Genomic DNA, 19,745 nt, shown 5'->3' on the forward strand with positions numbered 1-19,745 from the left:
AAAAAAATCTTTTTTATATATGTTTCGATAAAATATTTTGGTATCTGAAAATGTAAAATGCTATCACATTTATCCCTAAAACTAAGGAAATTCAAAAATATGTCCCTAGGATACCAAGTAATTCCTAAACTTAGTTATTTATAGTTTGTTAGAGTCATGACAAGTTTATCCGTCGTATAAGCAATAAAGCGAAATTAAAGTAGCGCCGATTATTGTGATTTAATAACAGTGCAACGAATTAATTAGATTTAGGAATAAAGGAATGAATAATTTTGAGAACTTTTCTTTTTATTTGTCTGAAAGAAACAAGGAATTGAAGAAATTAAAATATTAGATAATCCAATTAATAAGAATGGTCAGGTGTTGGAATCTCCTTGATTTCCCCCAAGATAATCTCTTTCTATTATGTGAATCACACCCAATTTCTCTGATTTAGTTTAACCCAATTCCTTACGCAGTAAACCCTTTATTCCTAATTATATAAACCTTAATCCCTTGGACGAACAAACTTAGTCACAGACATTAGGCATGGGAAATTCACACAAATGCATGCAATTCAATTTCCCAAAATATGGTTATTGAATTGGAATGGTCTAAATCCCAATTTCCTAATTACAAGATTTAGATTGCAAAACAATTTCTTAACGAGTGTCAATCATGGAAAAACATTAAGTGTAAATTCATTAACTAATTCAACATAAAAGAAAGAGTTAATTATACAAACCCTTCAAATTTACACTTATTATATCCAATATCTTTCCTTTTTGTCAACATTACTTTCGGTCCCCTCCTACCAACAACGTTAACGTTCCATTTAATTACTATTTGTTTTATAAAAAAAAATCATGTTAAGTTACCTTCTTGCCCTTTTTCTAATTCCTGCATGTTCCACCATCGTAACCTAGTTCTCTTGATCTTCTTCTTCTACACTTTGTAACCCTAGCACGCTCTTCTCTGGGATGCATTCTCCTCACCTTACTTCCATGGCAGCAATGGCCAAATCGGGTCCATCATTAGCCCTGTTGATGCTGACAAGCTCTCCAACCTCAAATCCATTATTGCTGCCTTAAGCCAAATCGGGTACTCACTCTTTTTTCTTTTCCAATTTTCCGCATCGCTCATTTGCATTCTCACAATCTGGAATTTGAACCTCACTTTTTTTAATCCTCCTTTTATCTGGAGGGAAGATGGAGACGTGAATTTCAAATTCGAAAGGGGTTTCTCCTCCACCTCGATGTAGTGATGGAGTGATGACCCACTTGTGCTCCTGTTGTGACTTCTCTATTTTGTTGTTCCAAGTATGGTGTGCCCATATTTCACTGCCACCTTGGTACTTTGTATTTCAACATCTTTGCAGTTAAGAAGATTATTTTCTTCCTTTTTCACATCATCAACCTTCTCATGCTCATTTACCTACCTTCATAACTTAAAAACGATCATTTACCATTAGATCATTTTTCAATTAAATTTCTTTTGAATTAATGCAAAAACCATGTGTAATGGCTTTATAAATCTCCTTCAATTGTAGATTTATCAAAAGTCACTTTAGTCTTTTAACATATGTTAATATATTATCATTTTAAGTTATATAACTTTTAGACTAGATTGATAGATTATAACTTCTTTTTTTTTTTTAATATCTCGTTTAGTTAACTGATTATGCACTATAGTTCAAAACAAATAATATTAACATGATTCGTGCATTTCGTGCGGTGCATTTCGTGCGGTGCTTTTTCGTACTAAACAACACTCTTCATTTAATATTTGTGTTATCTTTTTAAAATGAAGCCTGTGTCAGGTTAGCATTTTAGAGGTTTGCCACGTAGTAGAATTCTCATATGGAACCTATTTATGTATTATAAGATACTTAATTCTGTTCATCCTCTTCTTTCATTTATTATTTTATTTTCTCACTTGCTTCATCTTTCATGTTTACTACATTTAGAGGGGATAGGCACTTACTTTATGGCTCTCATCATTGTAGCATATTGATACTAAATTCAGTCTTTTTCTGCTTCTAAGACACTAATTAATTATCCATGTTTTCCCACACATTTATCTTTGTTTATTAAGGGGTTTATCTCAATTTTTTTAGCAGAGTAATTTAAATAAAATTCATGATTAGTATATTCATTATTAAATATTTATTCTTCGTAAACAATTCAATCATCAATGTTTTTTCCCAAGACAAAGGTCTGCTTTCTTACTCTTGAAAAGTTAAAAGCATTACTCTTGAAAAGTTAAAAGCTACAAGTGGCAATTACTAACATCATTTTATTTAACAAAACTAACATAAATAAATAAATAAACTTTATTTAAATCCAAATTTTAGTATAAACAATTTAATTAGAATATGCTAATATTAAGATTTTTTACATTATTTTATAGTTTATATATTTAAAAATTAAACTCATATTTAAAAGGAAAACTAATTAATAAAAAAAAGTATTTTATAATAACTCATCTCTTCTTCACTCTCCTCTTCTTTATGCATGGTTTGAACCCAAATGTTGTGGTTAAAGGGAATACTTCAAACCAACAAACCACTTAGGTGAGCTGGGTCATTAGTGTTAAATAATTTCTACAACACCAATCCTTTTTTCAATTTCTACAATCAAAGAGGCCGTAGGGAACAGAATCAGATTATGGGCCAATTATTGTTTGGGCATTACTATTGGCCACAACTAAATTGCTCTTGGCCCCTTCCATCCAAGGGCAATTGCAAAACTACCCTTCCCACCTTTCCTTTCTTCATTCTCCTTTCCCTCTTTCCCTTTCTTCATTCATTCCTTCTCCTTTTCCTCTTTCCTTTTTCCCTCTCTATAAACAAGTATTTTTTTCCATCTATGATAGGCTCTGATACCCTGTCAAAACATGGGTTTAATATATAAGATTTCACATCACATTTGTATTCTAACATACACAATGGACGTATATGACTTGTTTAGGTGAAGAGGGAAATATAGTGAGATAAAAAAAATAAGGATAAAATTAAAGATCACTCAAGGTGAACCACTTACAAAATATTTGATCGAACACTAAATTTTAAAAAATGATTATATTTTTGTGAAGTTGAAGCTACAAAATGTTGCTTTAAGATTTTTTACATAAAATATACGTGTTCAATTGGCTAACAGTCAAATCAAACATATTATTAATGGGTGGTCCATGATAAACTACTTTTAATGAATGTTATAATAAGTCTTTTTAATTTATTAGATGTAATTTTCTATTGGTTATGGTCTTTAAAACTTTTATTTTTAATAGTAAATAATTTTTTTTCTCTTTTTTCCACTTTTATTATGATTAGAATTTGAATATGTCCTATAATCGTGATCTTGTACGCTTCTCAAATTTCAATTTACACAATTATCCAAGTCTATATTTTTTATTTTATTATGTTATCCAAGTCTATTGTTGTGATTAGAATTGGAATATGTGATCTATTTTTGTGTACCAAATAATATCATTCTTTGTTTAGTGTAACTTCATCTTCTCGATCAAAATTTCAATTGCAAGTTAAAATTAAATAGTATGGGGCTATGGGCTTAAATGTCCAAATAATTGGACAAGCAAATGTAATTGCACAGCATCAGATTTGCAGAAAAACAAATTGCAACCAAAAGAATAGGAGGATTCAACATCTTAACTAACTCAAGAACACCTCTAAATTAATCAAACTTCTAAACTATCTGTCAGTTGACAAAGCTATAACTTAAAGCATTATGAGTAGAAATTAGTTATAAACTTGTAGTTCTACCTGAGTTATATTTTCAATGCAATTTTTACTCATCTTATTCATAAACAGCCCGTGCTTTCATTGTTTGATATTAATATTAACTACAATGCAAAGGTTCTTAAAATTTTATTTTGAAATTTTTATAATGAATATGGCATGTTGATCACGGAAATTTCGTCAAACCTTTTCCACTTCAAAACCTGATATATAGTTACACTAGTCATTAGTCCAAAATGTATTATAAAATTTTTTAACTACCAGAATGTGGCTTCTCAAATATTATTTAATTTGGAAGCAAAAACTCCATTATTTGATAGGATTCATGTCAGCCAACTCTATCTATATATATCTTCTTCTTTGAAAATGATTCCTCGCTTGCCATATATTAACATACTTCTTGCATCATATTGTATCTGATCCATGCACAGAAAAAAGTAGCAGGTTAAGAGTCAATCCAAATTAAATTACATCTTCTTTCAAAAAAATACTAATTAAATTACCCCTTCCTATTGTTTTTAATATTTTTCCTTCTGTAAGAAGTAGTAGCATTTTCTTAAGATTAATTTGCATTAGCCTTCGAATTTGTTTCTCTACCATCCAAATACAAAAAAAGGCATGCAGTTTGTAATTGGACAGCTAAAATTCTCTTAAAAACAATTCGATATTTTGTTTTGTATTGTTTTTTTAAGATCACACTTTTGTAAAATTGGGCATTTGGTCTAGTGGTATGATTCTCGCTTTGGGTGCGAGAGGTCCCGAGTTCGATTCTCGGAATGCCCCTCTTTTTTCATTTTTCTTTTTTCGTTTTTCATTTTTCATTTTTTTTTCATTCATGTTTTCGTTTTCTGTTGTAAATTGTTGGCTACATTTTTATTTTTATTTTATTTAATTGCTGTATTCTCGAGTCATAAATATCACCAAGTTAATTACTCTTGATTTTGTTGGCCATATATTTACACGATAATAGTAGTATCTCCATCTCATATTTTTTATGTTTAAGATTATTACATATAAATTAAAAAAATATTTAATGAAATTAAAAATTATTATATTTGAACTATAATGACATTATCTAATACTTTATTTGATTTCAATTATAAATAAAGAAAGACATACTTCTCATCTACTTTATCATCTGCTGGTGTTAAAAAATTAATTAATTTTATTAAATTGTGTCATTTTTAATTAAATATAAATACTGAAACTTGATATCAAACATAAAAATTTTTGGGCTTGATAAATAAATTATATTTTGAAAAAAGATTCGTTAAGTAAGATATAAATAATTAAAATTTATTTATATTTGAGACCAAAAAATAAGAGACTTTTATTATTTATATTCGAAATTAGATGGAGTAACTTGATTTCTGATACTTGTATAACTAGCCATGGACATTAAATAAGAGCATATTTAAAAAAAACATTAATGAAACTTTAAAATTCTAAAGCATCATATAATTTGTGAAAAATTAGGAGAGTTAAAATATTAAAAGATATGAAAAGGAGCTAATAGTAATAAATTAAAGAGCTCTTAGACTAAGTTTGATTGATAAAGGAAAGTAGAAAAATAAAAGTGAAAGAAAAGAAAAGTACTTAAGTACATTTTAATTTTTTATATATGAAAATATCAAACCTTTTGTTGACTAGTACATTTTAGTTTAAAAAAAAGATCAAATTAAAGAACTTTTGCACTGAGTTTGGTTGACAAAAAAAAGTGGAAAGATAAAAGTGAAAGGAAAACAAAAGTAAAATATTGAGATATTTTTTAACTATTTGATAGAAGAGAAAGTGAAAGGAAAGAAAAGTATGGATCCATTTTTTTAAAAAAATAACAAGAGTAAAGGAAAACATATATTTGTAAAGTAACACAAATAGTCTTAAACAAAAGTGAAATGTAATAAAAAAATACTTTAAATAATACAAAAAAATACTAGTCACGACACAAGATAAACTAAGAGAATAATGATAACAATAATAAATTTAAATGTTATTTTACCACTTAAAATTAAATAGAACAATTTACCACTTAAAATTAAATAGAACAAAATTAACAATATAAATTAACTCCGGGATATTATTTTGTGTTTTTAATTCAAATTCACATTTTGTCTCTCTCCTTTTATTTTCAAATGGTAAAGGAACAAAATTTGACACAAGACCCACCAAAACTTTTTTCCTTCCATGTTTATCACTATATTTGGCCATAGAGAAATAATATGGAAATTGAGAGGATGGGAGGAAATAGAGAGAATGTTCAAATTTTAGATTGTTTGCTAGAGTTTTTTTAATCATTGTAATTAGGGCATTTAATTATGACAATAGTCAAATATATTTTAATTTTACACATGATTTGAAGCTATTATCTGATATTTTTTAAACATTGAGCCTTGTTTTGACTCAAACTTGGGATAAATTAGGAATTTACACTTATGAACCTTAGGTTGTTAGTTTTTAGGATTTCCTGATATTTTTGTGGAGTTTTTATAGGAATTAATTAAGAAATTACAAGTGGAGATCTGCTCGCTTAGGCACGACTTATTGTGTGCTTAAGTGAGTAAAGACAAATTCAATTGGATGAACCAATGACATGCCTCGCTCAAGCAAGCCTTCCTGGGCACTGGAGCAAGAGGAACTTAGAAGTTGTTGATGAAGCCTAGCTTGCTTAAACGTGACATGTTATGCGCTTAAAAAAGCTAAGTCATTAAGCACACTTGGAGCCATTAGAAATCTTGGCTTAAGCCTAAGCCTCAAGGCGCTTAAGCAAAGGAAACAAAGGCAGTAGAAGTACATAAAGACTTCGCTTAAGTTTGACATTTTATGCGCTTAAGTGAGGAGAAATAGTATGTATGCTATTCTAATTTAGAAGGTCTCGCTTAAGTGCAACATTCTATGCGCTTATGTGATGAGAAACAGTAGGCAAGAATTTCAGGATCAGAAGACCTCGCTTAAGTGAGGCATTACCCACGCTTAAGCAAGGAAAACGGGTTAGGCCCAAGCCCATAGAATTATATAAAAACCTTGTGCGCGAATAAAGAAGCATCTTTGCATGTTTTGAGACAACAATTATGTGTGAGAGAGAACCATTCTTAAGGCGTTCAACTTGATTTCATTACACATTGTATTATTTCTTTTGGCTATTGTAATCAAGTTATGAGTAACTAATCTCCTCATATGTCAGGGTTGGAAATGATTGAACCTAATTTCATGTAATACTTTTTTAATACAATTGTTCATGTTTTATTCTTCTTCTACACTTAACGTTTGTTCTAGACTGATCACTTATTGCATTATCATAGTAACCATTAGTTTAATCGACAAACACCCCTGTGGTTCCTGAACTGAGAATAGTACCTAATTGGGATTGCCGCTAGACATTGGTCGATACCAATTAGGCTTCATTGTTGATGGATTGACAGATGCATCAATTCGTCCCAAGTAGTAAAGTTAAAATAGAAGTCCCAGTGTCGAATTCACATAAACTTTATTTGTACTTAGGTAGATAAATGTTTAATTAAGAAAAAGATTTAGAAACGATTGTAGAAAAAACAGTAGTTTAAATTGGCAAACAATTAAAATAACAAGGAAAATAATTAAACATGAATTTAAGTTAATTAATTAAAAACAGAAAAGATGAGAAAATCCAATATTATTGTAGAAGGAAATTCAGAAGATGAGAATGTTGTGAACTTAGCCCACCAAAGCTACTCTTGATGTAATATTAATTATTTTCTCTATTTATAATTATTCCAATTTATATTTGTATCTACTAGTATACTGTAACCAAGATCCCTCTAGTGAAAGAGCCTAACTTATCTATCTTCTCTTCCAAATTCCTTTGTAAAGATAAAATAATAAATTACATTAAGAATAAAGATGTATAACATGCTAAAAAAATCAACCTATCCCTGGTGATGACCTTATTTAGATACCCTTTCCCGGTTTTATTAGAAAATAACATTTTCCAACGCTACCCCTAAAACTTACCATACAAATGGATGATTAAGCCACAAACAATAATATTAAGCACAAGAAAGGATAATGCAAAAGTAATATTATTAAATAGATAGGAAGAGAAGATTACATCAAAAGTAGTTGACTGCCAAGTTCCCAACAAAGGGGGGTTTAACCTCTCATTGTCATTGAGGCTTTACAATTGCAAGAGGGGAATATTTAGTAAAGGAAGAATAGACAAGAAAGGGATGGAGGGAAGGAAAGTCTCCCAATGCTTGTTTTTCCTTCTACAAGAAATTGTATTCTCTTGAATTTTTCTATGTGTTTTTTCCTTCTTCTCTCTCCTTCTATAAGGAAAGGATTAGTTTTCACACAACTTTCGTGTTGAGCGCGCTTGTCGTGCTTAGTGAGTATGGTGGTAACATCGCGCGCTTAGCGCGTGGGCCGCACTAAGTGCGACTCTTTCCTAATTTAGCCTTCTTTCCTTAATTAACCCTACTTTCCTAAATTATCCTGCTGGCGCTAATCGTGTTGTTCCCACTTAGCCTAAGCCTCACATTGAGCGCCTGGAATGTGCTAAGCGGGCCTTTTCAGAATTCCAATTTTGCTCTTTGGGACTATATTTTTCTCACTAAGCATCATGAATTCATCAACTTTTAATATTCTTTGCACAAAAACTTAAATGATGTTAAATTAACAATTATTTGATAAAAAATGAGGAATTAGGAGAGAAAAGTTACAAATTCCTATACAATTTAACCCCAAAGTATACTCATAATTAACAGTTATCAACTCCCCCGAATTCCTATATATATATATATAGATATATAGATTGATCAAAAGTAATAACATTCATATTGGGCTGGAATAATACCATATATTGTGACTCAATTTAACTTGCGTTGTTTATTCATTTTCCTGCAATAGAAAATTATCCAAAAACATTCTCCCAAAGTTGGGATAAATTTGTCTGGATCCATGAGTACTCTCCTACAACCTAAGAAAGGATAGTTAGTCAATATCAACTTTTTGGGCTTGGGTTCCAATGACAAAAAAATTTCATTAGGCTCAAAAAGGGTGCGAGGGATACCTTCATTCAATGCAAACCTTTGAGAAAACACTTTTACAAAACCTTAGCCTTTTGATTAGAATTGCATGATAAACACTAGTCCTCGAGATATCTTCACAAGTATCAATTTTTTGGGCCGAAACTAATGATTGGTTCAAGACTTAGTCACACTTAAAGTTTATCATCTCTCCCTAATGATGTATTATGTGAGCATCAAACTTAAGTCTTTTACCACAAATTCAAGCATGTGTTGCAAATTGAGCTATTTCCATTGGGTATTTAAATTAATTGAACCATTGTTTTCCAGGGATGAAATATGAATGAAGGAAATTAAAAGTTTTGGGCCTACTTAAAAAATTCCATAAATAACGATGAATTCGGCCCAAGATGAAGAAAGAGACTAGGGTTTTATGTTACTACCTAAATTAACTTTTTTGTCATACTTTTGGTATTCTCTCCGCTGCTGAGTTGCTTTCATTTGCTCACACCAGATCTGCTCTGATTTGATCCACACACAGGTAAATAAGAATGGATTATATTTTTCCTCTAATAATTGATTAATTGCATAGTCCTTCTGATTTCCTCTTTTTTTTATAATTGACTTTGATGATCCTTATAATCAGTTCCTTTTCATTTGTGAATTGGTTCTTGGTTTCAATTCCTTGTATGATAAATTAATTGTTTCTCTTTAATAATCGATTCTCTTTCCAACGACTACATGTAACCATATAATCGATTTTTGGATCTTAAATTTTGGGAAGTCAATTTTCATGGTTAGGGATTTCAATTAAAGGTAGGGATAAAAACTATTACGGATCTTAAATTCCTTGAATGATAAAAACTATTAGGGATTTTAAATCCCTAATAGTTTCCTCGAGATATCTTCACAAGTTTCAATTTTTTGGGCCGAAACTAATTATTAATTCAGGACTTAGTCACACTTAAAGTTCATCGTTTCTCCCTAATGATGTATTATGTGAGAATCGAACTTAAGTCTTCTACCACAAACTCAAGCGTGTGATGCTAATTGAGCTAATATCCATTGGGTATTTAAATCAACTCAACGATTGTTTTCCAAGGATGAGATATGAATGAAGGAAATTAAAATTTTTGGGTGCTACTTAAAAAATTCCATAAATAATGGTGAATTCGGCCCAGGATGAAGAGAGAGACTAGGATTTTTTGTTACTTCCTAAATTAACTTTTTTGTCATACTTTTGGTATTCTCTCTGTCACTGAGCTGTTCTCATTTGCTCAGACCAAATATGCTCTAGTTTGATCCATACATAGGTAAATAAGAATGGATTATGTTTTTCCTCTAATAATTGATTAATTGCATAGTCCTTTTGATTTCCTCTTCTTTTTTTTCATAATTGACTTTGATGATCCTTATAATCATTTCTTTTTCATTTGTGAATTGGTTCTTGGTTTCAATTTCTTGTATGATAAATTAATGATTTTTTTTGTAATAATTGATTCTCTTTCCAACGACTACATGTAACCATATAATCAATTTTTGGATCTTTAATTATCGGAAGTTAATTTTCATGGTTAGAGATTTCAATTAAAGATTGGGTTATGTGTTGGGGGTAATATAGTCTTATTATCTCTAATACCATTTCTCTCCTCTCTTTTTTCATAATAAACCAAACAGACTTAGAAGAAATTCTACTCTTATTTTTCTCAATTTCTCTCAAACAAGATAACTTAAAAAATCCATTCTGTTTTGTCTCTATTTCTCTAGTCTTCGCTTCTCTTTTTTTTTTTTTTTATATTGTATTTGATATAGTTGATTTAGGAGAAAGATTGAGATGAGAGAAGAAATAGATCAAATTTTGAAATTTGATCTTGTTTAGTTTAGATGAAATTGTAAATAGAGAAGTAAAAAGCTTGTGGGTCCTGCATAAAAATATTTCTTCAGTGAAATGGTATGAATCACCTTGGAAATTGCACAGTGAATTGATCTTCAATATGTTGTGCCCAAAATAACCCTTGTATACTCTTTTCTTTTAACCCTCACAGCTAAACTCTATCGTTGTGCACAATGCCATTTCCCCTTTTGCTTATTCGATCTGGGATGTCGATTTGCTAAAAGTTTTTTGTTGGTGGGCTCTGATTTGCTTCTTGGACCTGCTACACCAGGTAAATACTCGGTGTTGATCTTTGATTTTATTTGGGTGAGTGCCTTTTCCCTTTTGTAATCAAATTAGTTCTGAATGATATACACCATGGTTGTAATGATGTACTCTTTCATGCTTGTCCTGTTTTGATAAACAACAGATCATGGTATACTTTATAATCAATTAGGGCTGCATAGATAATTGATTTTTCGGAGGAGTCATAATCGGTTTAGATTTTATTAGTAATTAGTTGGTGCATTGACAACCAATTGCGTGGATTAAACTTTGTATATAAGGATAAAATATCATTTTTATCTCTAATTTAATTTCTCTTATTTTCTTATGTCCAAACCAAACAGCCTGGTAATATTATATATTTTCAATTTCTCTTATCTTTCCCTCAAATAAAATAATCCAAAATTTTATATTATTTCGTATTCATTTCTGTTTTATTCTTTTTTCTCTTTCCTATTTTCATACATTATATTTTTTTTTCTTCATTGTCAAAATGAGCAATTTTCATTTATCTTTTTTTCTTCTCTCTTATCAAACAAAACATATATGACAATCAAACAAGATAAAACACTTTTAAAAGATAGAAGACTAAAATTAAATTTTAATGAAAAAATAAGAGACCAAATATATATTTTAGGCAAGTTAATTGCATCTTACAAAATACTAATCAATTTTCTTTTCTCCTGCAACTCCTGGTTTCTTTGTCAAAAAATAAAAATAATACTACTAGACTTGTGAACTTGTGGTTTCACATTCCATTTGTGTGAGGACAAAGATGGCGTGAAAGAAAAGCGTGTGTAGTGTTGATATGTACTCTCCCGACTGAGTTTGTCCTCATCTATCTATCTGAACGCAACACAACATGAAGAAATGTAAAATATCGTTGGAGACAAAGACAATCTCATCCCTCATTCCATTTTTTCCTGCAATAATGAAATTCAACAGTACCAAGAGAAAAAAAAATTGAAAATGAACTTCAACCTGTCACCATCTCAAGAATCCTCGATATTTTCAAACACATTCCATAACTAGAAAATTTTTGCCTCTCCACTCTCTCACTCTTATTAATCTCAGTATAACTTCATTATTCTTTTTGAATACTATCTCTTAATTATTATGTTTCTTAATATAATACCAAAATGTCAATATTTATTTATTTATAATCCGTAATATAATAACCCAAGAATCACATTCTTCTTCTCAGGTCAATATTTGGTTTTAAGGTTTCGTTCTGGTTGAGGGCACAACAACAACTACACTACCTTTTCATTCTTCAGGTATTCTCTTCTCTTTTTATTTATGATTTATTCCTTCTTCTGATCGTATAAAAATTACTATACTATACCCTTTTTTTTTTTTTCTTGCTTGTCTTTTCCTTTTTTATTTTAAACAATTTTTTTTTTCCATTAGAGGGCAGTAGTGTTCTTGCTTCTAAAATCCCCATTTTTGGAGTTATGTTTACTCTTTTGTTTCATGCAACCCAAATCCCTAGAAATGTGAGCATGTAGAAATGTGAATATGTGATGAATGTATTTGTATGTGTTTTTGTTTTTTTTTTTTTTTACATGTGTTTTGTTTGTTTTGTTCTCTGTATAGGTTGTTTTGTCGAGAAAAATTTGATCTTTTTCAATGGGCACGGATGAAAGTGACAGCATGGTTCAAGGTTCATCTCCTATGGCAGAAAGTGACAGCATGGTTCAAGGTTCAGAGCAGGAGAAGGAGGTTAGGGAAGTTCTTGGGGGTTTGAGAAGTGAAGAGGGTAGTTGTGGGGTTACTGTGAATGGGGGAGGGTTTTCTAGCAGTGAAAACCAAGGGTTGCATGATGATGGTGTCATTGACGTTGTCGTCAAGAATAGTAGTGTCTTGGAGACCAAGGTTTCAGTTCTGAGAGAGAATGATTGTCAAGTTTTGGCTGATTCTGAGGTGAATAGGGTGTCCTCTTGGTTAGGAATGCAAGAAAGTGATATGGATGCGGTGTTTTCCAGTGAGGGTACTCAAAAGTTGGACTTTGTTTATGGTTCTGAGAAGCTGGACTACATGTTTGCTTCTGAGAGTAGAGTGCCAGAGGTTTCTGTTTTGAGCGTGGACGGTTCGGTTGGGGTTGGTGGAGAAGATGGAAGAGGAGGAAAGCCGGAAGAGGAAGGAATAGATGAAGATTTGGATGGGGAAGTAGACAGTACTGCTTCTGAGGGTAGAGTATCAGAAGTTTCTTTTTTGAGTGTGGATAGTTTGATAGGGGTTGGTGGGGAAGACATAAGAGATGGAGGCGAAAGTGGAGAGGTAGAAAAAGAGGAAGACTATGATGGCAACATTGTGACTCTTGCATCTGAGAGTAGAGTTGCACAAGCTGCCAAATTGAGTGTGGATGGCTCGGTAGGTCTTGGTGGGGAACATGGAAGGGAAGGGAAAAACAAAGACAGTGATGGGAAGATTGTGACTCCTGCATCTGAAAGTAGAGTTGCAGAAGCTGTTGATTTTATTGTGGATGGTTTGGTAGGTCTTGGTGGGGAAGACAAAACAGATAGAGATGAAATTGAAGGGAAAGTAAAAGATGAAAACTATGCTGCTGGGAACATCATGACTGTTACTTCTGAGAATAAAGTAGCAGAAGCTGCTGTTTTGAGTATGGATGGTTTGGTAAGGGTTGGAGGGGAAGACATTAGAAATGGGGGGAGATGGGAAGGGGTTGCAAAAGATGAAGATTGTGGTGGGAACATTGTGACTATAGAGGTTCCAGTTGCAGAGACAAGTGAGAACATGGATGTGGATGTGGAGGACTCGAGTGTTGAAGGGTGTGGTTTTGTTGTTGGTGATTTTGTTTGGGGTCAAGTTGAGAGCCATCCTTCATGGCCTGGCCTGATTTATGACCCATCTGATGCATCTGACTTTGCATTGAAGCTGAAACAAAAGAATAAACTTCTGGTTGCCTACTTCGGGAATGGAACCTTTGCATGGTGTCAACCGTCACAACTAAAGCCTTTTCAGGATAACTTTGATGATATGGTTAAACAGAGTAGTTCCATCGATTTTGCCAATGCTGTGCAAGAAGCTGCAACTGAGTTTGGAAGGCTTCTGTATATAAAGTTAAGTCGTCCATTTGTTACTAAGAAAACTGGTCCAGAATCCAGTCTCCCCTTGGCGAAAAATTCTGGCATCAAGGAAGGAGTTCTTGTGCCTGAAAATGACATAGAGAGACTTGATTTTCTAATTGAACCCGCAGAATTACTTTCTAATGTGAAACGAATTTCGCAATTTGTTGAGTTTGGTAGTATTCTGGAGCTTGAGATATTAAAGGCTCAGCTTTCCGCATTTTATCTGTCAAAAGGGGGTTATAAATTAGCTGATTATATGGATCCCCAGCCGGTTCTTGGAGTTGAAGATAGTGTAATGGATGAAACAGTTGCTGTAGTTAATGGTAAAAGTACTGTGGAAGCACCTACCCAAGGGCCATTTGATGAACTGGGTCATTCTCCAGGGCTTTCAGGGAGCACATCAAACCCTGTTAGAAAGCAGAAAAGCATTGCTGAAATTATGGGGGAGGACAAAGATGTTCATACAGCAGCAAATAGGGAGGTGGATGCAACTGTTGAAATGGTGAATGCAATTGGGTTAAATGTTGGAAAGAAGAGAAAAGGTAGTGAGGATAATGGGATGGCATTGAAACCTGTTCAAAAGAGAAGAGAGTTGCTTGTAGACACTGATGGAGATGTGTTGAGTGCTAAAAACGATGGCAAAGGTGATGAGGAAAACAGCAGCATTGGCTCACTGCTTCAGTCAATAGAGAAAAAGACAGAAGCTTTTGATGAAGGGAAGAGTGAAGAACGAAATGGGAAGGGTAATTTGTCAAGAGAAAGGAAGAGAAGCAAGTACTTGTCCCCTCCTTTCACTATTCCAATCAGGGGGCAAAGGGAGGTATACATAGAACCAGAATCCCTTAAAGTTTCCAGAAAAGCTAAAGTATCACAGAGAAGTGCAGGGGCCGATGGCCCGAGTTCTCTTCCAGTGTATAAGGGGAGGTCTTTCGATAGCTCGAATTACCAAACACAAGATGATGGGGAAACGATTATTGATCCAAAGAAAATCCAGGCTCCTGTGAAGGAAGTCCTGTCTCAAGTCCTCGATGCAGCTACTAGTCCACTAATTCGTAGGGAAGGCACTTCTCTTGACCAATTTGTTGACTTTACTTATGCCTTCAGAAGTTCCTTATATAGCCAGGGATCGTTATGCGAATTATACAAGAAAAATCAACCTGGAAGGAAGAGAAAGATGCTGGAATCTGAAGAAGATGGAATGTTGAAAGAACTAAATCTGTCTGCTGATGAACATTTATCATCACTGAAGCAAAATTCTGGGCCAAAGAAGAGAAGAAAGGAAACTGCTTCAGGCAAGAAGGGGAACGATGAAAATGCTGCAGGTGCTGTTCTTTTTGTTTCATTTTGGCCAGGATCCTCTATGCCTTCAAGATCTGATCTTGTCTCGGTGTATAGCAAGTTTGGAGCTCTGAATGAAGCAGAAACTGATATGTTCCGCACTAACTACACAGCTAGAGTGTCCTTCCTTCGAACTTCTGATGCCGAGAAGGCATATAACCATTCCCAAAACAATAACCCTTTTGGATCTCCTACTGATGTCACTTTTCAGCTTCAGTATTCCTCTGATGGATCCAAGTCTGGTGTACAACAACAGGGTGAAAGATCAAACAACAAGCCTTTGCCAGCAGCAGCTACAGCACCTGTTGCATTCTCACAGGGTACTGAAGCATCCAAATTGATCTTCATACAGCAGAAGCTTCAAGGTATGACTTTGATGCTAGAAGAAGCATCAGGTGGTGGCAAATCTCCTGATATGATGGCAAAGTTAGAGAGCGAGATGAAGGCTCTTTTGGAGGATGTTAACAAAATGGTTGAAGCTTCTTTGTTTTAGATAAAGATTTCATTGGAGACTAGTCATTATGCAGCAATGATTAGGGTAGGTTTAGTGATAATATGCCCCCTTTTGTGGGGCTGTCGTTATCTGGGGCTCTTTTTGTTTGACCTTTTGGCCTAGCTTTTTAAAGTTAGTTGGTATATTTTGAATTGGGGTCATGATATTAGGTACTTGACCAGATATTTATATTTTGAATGCATAGTTTTATAGATATCAACATCTTTAGACTATTCTGTCTCTCATGGTAGTAACTAGTAATATGCAAACAGCTTTTTGATTTCGTTTTAAATACTTAGTTCTATCTGTTTTGGGATGAAATGGACGTCTTATGATGATTGCGTTCATATGGAGAACGTGCAGACATAATAATTTAGTTGGCTTTAATTTTAAGAATGAGACTCGGTTGAAATAACAAATAAAATATATAATTAACTTTGTAAAATGCCTATACCGTGTAGGTAAACGTTGGAAAATCCTACATGAATTTTCTTTAATTTTCTTTTTATCCGTAAAAATTGAATGTAGGAAATTTATAATAACTTGTACAGTTCAACCAATCAAGTTGGAAAATTCTGCATGAATTTTTCTTATTCGTAAAAGTTAAATCCCCTTGACATTCTATATAGGTAAACATAGGAAAATCCCGCATGAATTGTGTTCAAGCGAGGAATGTTCTGATGATATTCAATAATGGAAATTTACGATCAAATTGTTAGCCTATTATATGAAACCCAACCATCATATTCATATTTAAGATCAGAAACAAATAACTTATATCAAGAAGCCGAGACACATGAAGAGCAATATTACTACACCATCCATTGAAGAAATTATGGCTTGGTAAATTAATGCATGCATCACATTGAAGAGCAATATTACGGCATCCATCTTTCAGAATTACAAACAACATTGACTTAAGCAGATAGATTTGTACACTAAAAGAAATCAACACATCATAGAATTACAGACTAGATAAAAGGAACAAAGGCAATAAAAGCATCAAAAGTTGGATTTCCTGCTCCTATTCCTACATTGAAAATCTCCATATACTAATCTTGAATGATATTCAATTCTTTTCTTTTCTTCTTTTTACTACATAAAGCATGGGAGCATAGGTGATCTATCTTCAATGTCTGGTGTATGACAAGATATCAGTCATCAACAGGGTCCTGAGGAGTTTCATCTGGCTTGCGTTTGATACTAATGACAGGGCATTCAGCATGTTTCCAACAAAATTCACTCACAGTGCCAACAAAAACCCTGCACAACATGTTCAATACAATTCCTTAATAACATATCTCAGACTATAATAAATTCTAAAAGCATTAATGTACTCTCAATCTCAATATTGAATACAAAAATAAAGCAATTGAGCATACTTTTGAAAAGGTCCAAGACCTCGGCTACCCACAACCAGAAGATCTGGCCTTAGTCGTTTCACTTCATGACATATTACTTCTTTGGGATCACCATGCATTATCCATGCTTGACAAACCACCTACAAATAAATCAAACATTTAGCTTGTGGAGATGAGTATTATAAATCAATGGGGTGTCAGACAAAGTAAACCATCAATTTCATCCCTGAAGTATTAATCTTTTTCTTAGATAATTCCTAAAGTAAAACAAACTACTTTAGTCCTAAAAATATTAGAAATCATGCTAAGGAGTCATCCAAATATTAAAATATCCTTCAAATTGGCCCTTAAACTTTTTACTAAAATACATAAAATGAGGGACCAAAGTGATGAATATTTGATACTTCAGGGAAATAGTTTTATTACTTTAGGTACCACCTAGGAGAAACAGTAATAGAGTAATAGTTCAAGAATGAAATTGATGGTTTATTCTTTAATTTTATATACATTGGCAATATAAAATAATTTTACATAGACATCTAATAAGATTTGATCATTTTATTATGTCATCCTGTTCATTATTGGATGTCTGCCTAAATATATTTTACAGTGATAATTTAAAACCAATTTCAATTAACAATTAACAGGAATGAAGGCAATGGCTAGAGCATGCAGAAGTTGAAACAGAAAAACCATTACCCCAATTTCATGACACCTATTGATGAAGTATTCCAGCAGATGAACTCCTCTAATTCTATCTCTCTGATTCATGTTCTTAAAATCGTCAGGAGAAGCAAAGATACTATCCATGTCATCAAAACCTAGCAAAAACAAAAAATAAGCACAACAACCATCAGAATTCATGTTCCTTTAATTCTGCCTAGCATAACATAACATAAATGCTAATTCCTTCATTATATTAAAAAAATAAAATCACAAAACAATATCAACTCCAAGTATCATAACAATGTTTCTCAAACTTAATCTATACTCAGTGAATCAAAGAGGCAATCTTTTTTTTTTCTTTCTTTTGAACATTAAAATCAACATTTCATGAATTAACATCTATCTTCTTATGTAAGAAACCACCACAGTAATCTTATTCGAGCTAGACAGAGGACTTCAATGGGAAGCGGCAAAGCTCTTCCTCTGAATACTCGGGACTCGAACTCGAAATCACTGATCAAGCTAAAGCAAACTTGTGCCTACTTCGTGGTATGATTAACAATCTAGGGTGACAGATTAGTCCCTGAAAGATGGAAAATTCGAAACTAATTCGTACACTAGGGGACTGAATTGGAAATTTTCATCTTTCAGGACCAATCTGTCACCCGCCTCACACTTTCAGAGATAAAAATGAGTATTTAGGCAACAATCCATGTATACAACTATGCATTCTAGGGATCAACTAATTTTCTCCCCTTTTTCCGTTTTCTTTCCACTATTTTTCAGAGAAACCAAAAAGCACTAACTCAATTTGGTTGCGCAGAGCGAGAGAGTTATTGTAAAACCTGACACTGTCTTTGATTCTTACGGATAAAAAAAACTGCACCCAATGCAAAACAAAATCGAAACGCCACTAATGGCGATATTCTTGAAACAATCAACAAAGAACAATTAAAAAGAAAAGAGAGAAAAAGAGAACCATCTTCATCGGGGACTTGAACGTGAAGAAAAAGAAGGTTGAAGGCAGAGACGTTGTCGCGAACGATCTTGTTGATGGTCCAGTCGAAAGCCCCTTTGCTGCTGATCGAAGGATGAGGGTATCCCTTAATGCTCGACTCGTTCACCGCCACCATCACCCGAGTCACCTCTTCCGCCATTGCTGAGTCAACTCACCCCGAGTCACTTCAATTTCAATTCACTTCGCTCCACTCCTTTTTTCTTTGACCACGCGCTTATTTATATGCAATGACCGCGGAGACTCACCGCGTATTTAACCATACCGCGTACGATAGTGAATTCATCTATCCCTTTGCTAAAATGCGCACTTCGAACACGGTGTCGTCATTTTTTCACAAGCTAGCGGGCCCGGGGCCCGGGCCCTGGCCGATCTTTCTTTCTTTCGCGGGCCCGAAATATCGACAACAGAAGCAAAACGACAACCTAAGGGGAAAAAATGAAAGGAAGAAAGATCCAAATGCAAGGGTGATAGGATGGTCTTGTTTAATTCTAGGAAAATGTATGATCAACACTCATTCTGCTATGAGATCTTTAGGAAGAGAGAAGAAAAAGAGGGAAAAAAAACATAAGTTTGATAAGATTTATGATGTATGATGTCCCAGGAAGAGAAATAGGAAAAAAATAAGAAATGTTAATAGGATGTTTAAAATAAAAGGATGTTTAATTTTAGGTTAAAATATAATTTTTGTTTTCTTATTTTTAAAATATGTGATTTTAGTGTTTTTACTTTTTAAGTGAGATATTACACCTCTTATTTTTTTAGTCTAAATTGTAATTTTTGTTCTCATATAATTTCTAACATGTAATTTTGATTTCTTATTTTTAAATCAAGACATTTAATTTTTTTTATTTTTTGAAATAAGTAATATTGATCCTTCCGTTAA

The 19,745-nt window shown here is 33.0% G+C and overlaps 2 protein-coding genes and 1 non-coding gene across 4 annotated transcripts; 2 read left to right on the top strand and 1 right to left on the bottom strand.

Moving 5' to 3' along the window:
• Positions 1-4,447: 4,447 nt before the first annotated feature.
• On the top strand, positions 4,448-4,519 carry TRNAP-UGG (transfer RNA proline (anticodon UGG)). Its single transcript has one exon. It is a non-coding gene; the product is annotated as a tRNA-Pro (tRNA).
• Positions 4,520-10,776: 6,257 nt separating this feature from the next.
• On the top strand, positions 10,777-16,033 carry LOC102667448 (uncharacterized). Of its 2 annotated transcripts, none has more exons than XM_006603736.4 (3): positions 10,777-10,901; positions 12,099-12,171; positions 12,491-16,033. In XM_006603736.4, exon 3 carries the CDS (start codon positions 12,524-12,526, stop codon positions 15,815-15,817), a length of 3,294 nt encoding a protein of 1,097 aa, XP_006603799.1. In that variant the 5' UTR covers positions 10,777-10,901; positions 12,099-12,171; positions 12,491-12,523; the 3' UTR covers positions 15,818-16,033. The 2 variants fall into 2 exon arrangements, with proteins under 2 accessions (XP_006603799.1, XP_006603800.1); XM_006603737.4 differs by lacking the exon at positions 10,777-10,901 and adding an exon at positions 11,799-11,967.
• A 624-nt stretch (positions 16,034-16,657) lies between these two features.
• LOC100818031 (universal stress protein A-like protein) lies at positions 16,658-19,221 on the bottom strand. The gene is made up of 4 exons (XM_003553768.5): positions 18,824-19,221; positions 17,878-17,999; positions 17,200-17,318; positions 16,658-17,080 (listed from the first exon to the last, which is right to left on the bottom strand). The coding sequence occupies exons 1-4, from the start codon at positions 18,999-19,001 to the stop codon at positions 16,972-16,974; spliced, it is 528 nt and encodes a 175-aa protein (XP_003553816.1). The 5' UTR covers positions 19,002-19,221; the 3' UTR covers positions 16,658-16,971.
• Positions 19,222-19,745: the final 524 nt, after the last annotated feature.

Source organism: Glycine max, chromosome 19, assembly GCF_000004515.6.
Source record: "Glycine max cultivar Williams 82 chromosome 19, Glycine_max_v4.0, whole genome shotgun sequence".
Taxonomy (NCBI): Eukaryota; Viridiplantae; Streptophyta; class Magnoliopsida; order Fabales; family Fabaceae; genus Glycine; species Glycine max.

Coding starts and splice junctions, on each gene's coding strand:
- LOC100818031 (XM_003553768.5), bottom strand. CDS start 19,001: ATGGCGGAAGAGGTGACTCGGGTGATGGTGGCGGTGAACGAGTCGAGC. Junction 18,000..18,823: donor TCAAGTCCCCGATGAAGATG/GTTCTCTTTTTC, acceptor TGTTTTTGCTAG/GTTTTGATGACATGGATAGT. Junction 17,319..17,877: donor ATAGGTGTCATGAAATTGGG/GTAATGGTTTTT, acceptor ATTTATTTGTAG/GTGGTTTGTCAAGCATGGAT.
- LOC102667448 (XM_006603736.4), top strand. CDS start 12,524: ATGGGCACGGATGAAAGTGACAGCATGGTTCAAGGTTCATCTCCTATG.